General features: G+C 43.8%; 1 protein-coding gene across 1 annotated transcript in view; it reads right to left on the reverse strand.

The window, feature by feature from the left end:
- The window catches only part of wdr25 (WD repeat domain 25), an 11274-nt gene that overhangs the window by 2932 nt on the left and 6279 nt on the right, over positions 1–2063 (reverse strand). Inside the window, exons 3-5 of the mRNA XM_016527166.1 lie at positions 1552–1699; positions 625–755; positions 381–551 (exon numbers count right to left, since the gene is read on the reverse strand). Of these exons, the coding sequence (XP_016382652.1) occupies positions 381–551; positions 625–755; positions 1552–1699 (450 nt within the window). The remainder of the gene's footprint in view (positions 1–380; positions 552–624; positions 756–1551; positions 1700–2063) is intronic.

Genomic DNA, 2063 nt, shown 5'->3' on the forward strand with positions numbered 1-2063 from the left:
ACACAAACACAACACACTCATCACAACACAAACACAACACAACACACTCATCACAACACAAACACAACACACTCATCACAACACAAACACAACACACTCATCACAACACACTCATCACAACAGAAACACAACACACTTCCGTATCCTGAATATACTCATCACAACACAAACACAAACCACACAAACACAATACACTCATCACAACACACTCATCACAACACAAACACAACACACTCATCACAAATAATCACATTAATATTTAAGTACAAAATTCGAATTTAGTTTTTCAGTCATTTTGACAGCCCTAATTTGAAGGTCTTATTTTGAGGAAGGGTGACTCTAGGAGCGTTTTAAGCCGGCTCGAGCAGCATGTGTCTTACGTGGAAGATCTGGTTGGAGAGTTTGGCGGTCGTCTCAAAGTCCCAGGCGATGAGCGTCCGGTCGGAGGAGTCTCGACTGACGGCGTCGGTGCTGCTGACCAACTCTCTCCCGCCGCTCAGGAACAAGACATCCAGCGTCTGCTGAACCGCCGCCTTATACACCCGCAGCATCTGGAGACACACGCACAGAACCGCTGAGACACTGAGCGCAGAGGATCATGGGAAGGCTCGGAATCAGACTGACCTTACAGCAGCGAGCGTCCCAGGCTCTGACCTCTGGACTGAAGCCTCCGCACACAAAGACGTCGGGATCAGAGGGTCGCGGAGCGACGCAGCACACCTTAAATCCATTCTCCATCTGTGTGATCGTCTTACCTGAGGAACATCAGTCAGTCAATCAATCAGTCAGTGTCATGAGTTTATCACAGCGTCTGTGAGCTGCTGCAGAAATGTGTCCCTGCAGCACAAAAGCAGTCATAAGCAGCACAGGTATATTTGTAGCAATAGCCAACAATACATTGTATGGGTCAAAATTATCTATTTTCCTTTTATGCCAAAAATCATTAGGATATTAAGTAAAGTTCATGTTCCATGAAGATATTTTGTAAATGTCCTACCGTAAATATATCAAAACTTAATTTTTGACTAGTAATATGCATTGCTAAGAACTTCATTTGGACAACTTTAAAGATGATTTTCTCAATATTTAGATTTTTTTGCACCCTCAGATTCCAGATTTTCAAATAGTTGCATCTCAGCCAAATATTGTCCTATCCTAAATTTTCAATCAAATGAGATTTCAATCTCATTATTGGTTTCTCTCTGAACGGTGAGAATGTATCTCGTCATCTACAGGCTGATGTTTGGGGCGCGATGAGAATCATCCTCCTGCATAATTATAATACGCTTCCCCAGTGTTTTTAATTAAGAAATGTAATTAGCACAGCGCTGACGGCCAATAAGAAACATGTCTCTCATGAGCAGATAAAGTCAGTGCACAGGAAACACACATCAGCTCATTTCTATAATGAATCAACAGAAGATGATCTGATTCAGTTCCTCGTGTAAGGTTCTTTTGCACTGAATCACATACAGATCAGTCTTCAGCTGAACCCGATCCACTCTCAGGACATTTCTCGGCTCATTTGTGGAAGAGTGAAGGTGAACTGACCCGTCTCCACATCAGTGATCGCTGCGCTGCCGTCAAACGAGCCTGAGAGGAGGCGTCGCCCGCAGGCCAGCCAACAGGCATCGCGCACGGAGCCGCGGTGGGCGGAGTAAGTCTGTAAGCACCGCCCACTGCCAACACCATCCCACACCTGAAACACAGAGACTCAGATGACATTATTACTGCCGCATTACTTTCTACTAAAGCTGCTCTGATTAAACTGGCGCCACACTCTGTCATGAATTACGCGACAGATTTCACATTAAAACACTCCTGTTGTGTTGCAGGTCAATTTGACGCACATTAAAGAACACACACACACACACACACACACACACAAAACACCCCGGAGCACAAAACCAGTCATAAGGGTCAATTTTGTGAAATTGAGATTTATGCATCACCTGAAAGCTGAATAAATAATATTTCCATTGATGTATGGTTTGTTAGGATAGGACAATATTTGGCTGGCTGACAACTATTTGAAAATCTGGAATCTGAGGGTGCAAAAAAAT

The sequence above is a fragment of the Sinocyclocheilus rhinocerous genome, unplaced genomic scaffold, assembly GCF_001515625.1.
Source record: "Sinocyclocheilus rhinocerous isolate Xijiao unplaced genomic scaffold, SAMN03320098_v1.1 scaffold2496, whole genome shotgun sequence".
Lineage (NCBI taxonomy): Eukaryota > Metazoa > Chordata > Actinopteri > Cypriniformes > Cyprinidae > Sinocyclocheilus > Sinocyclocheilus rhinocerous.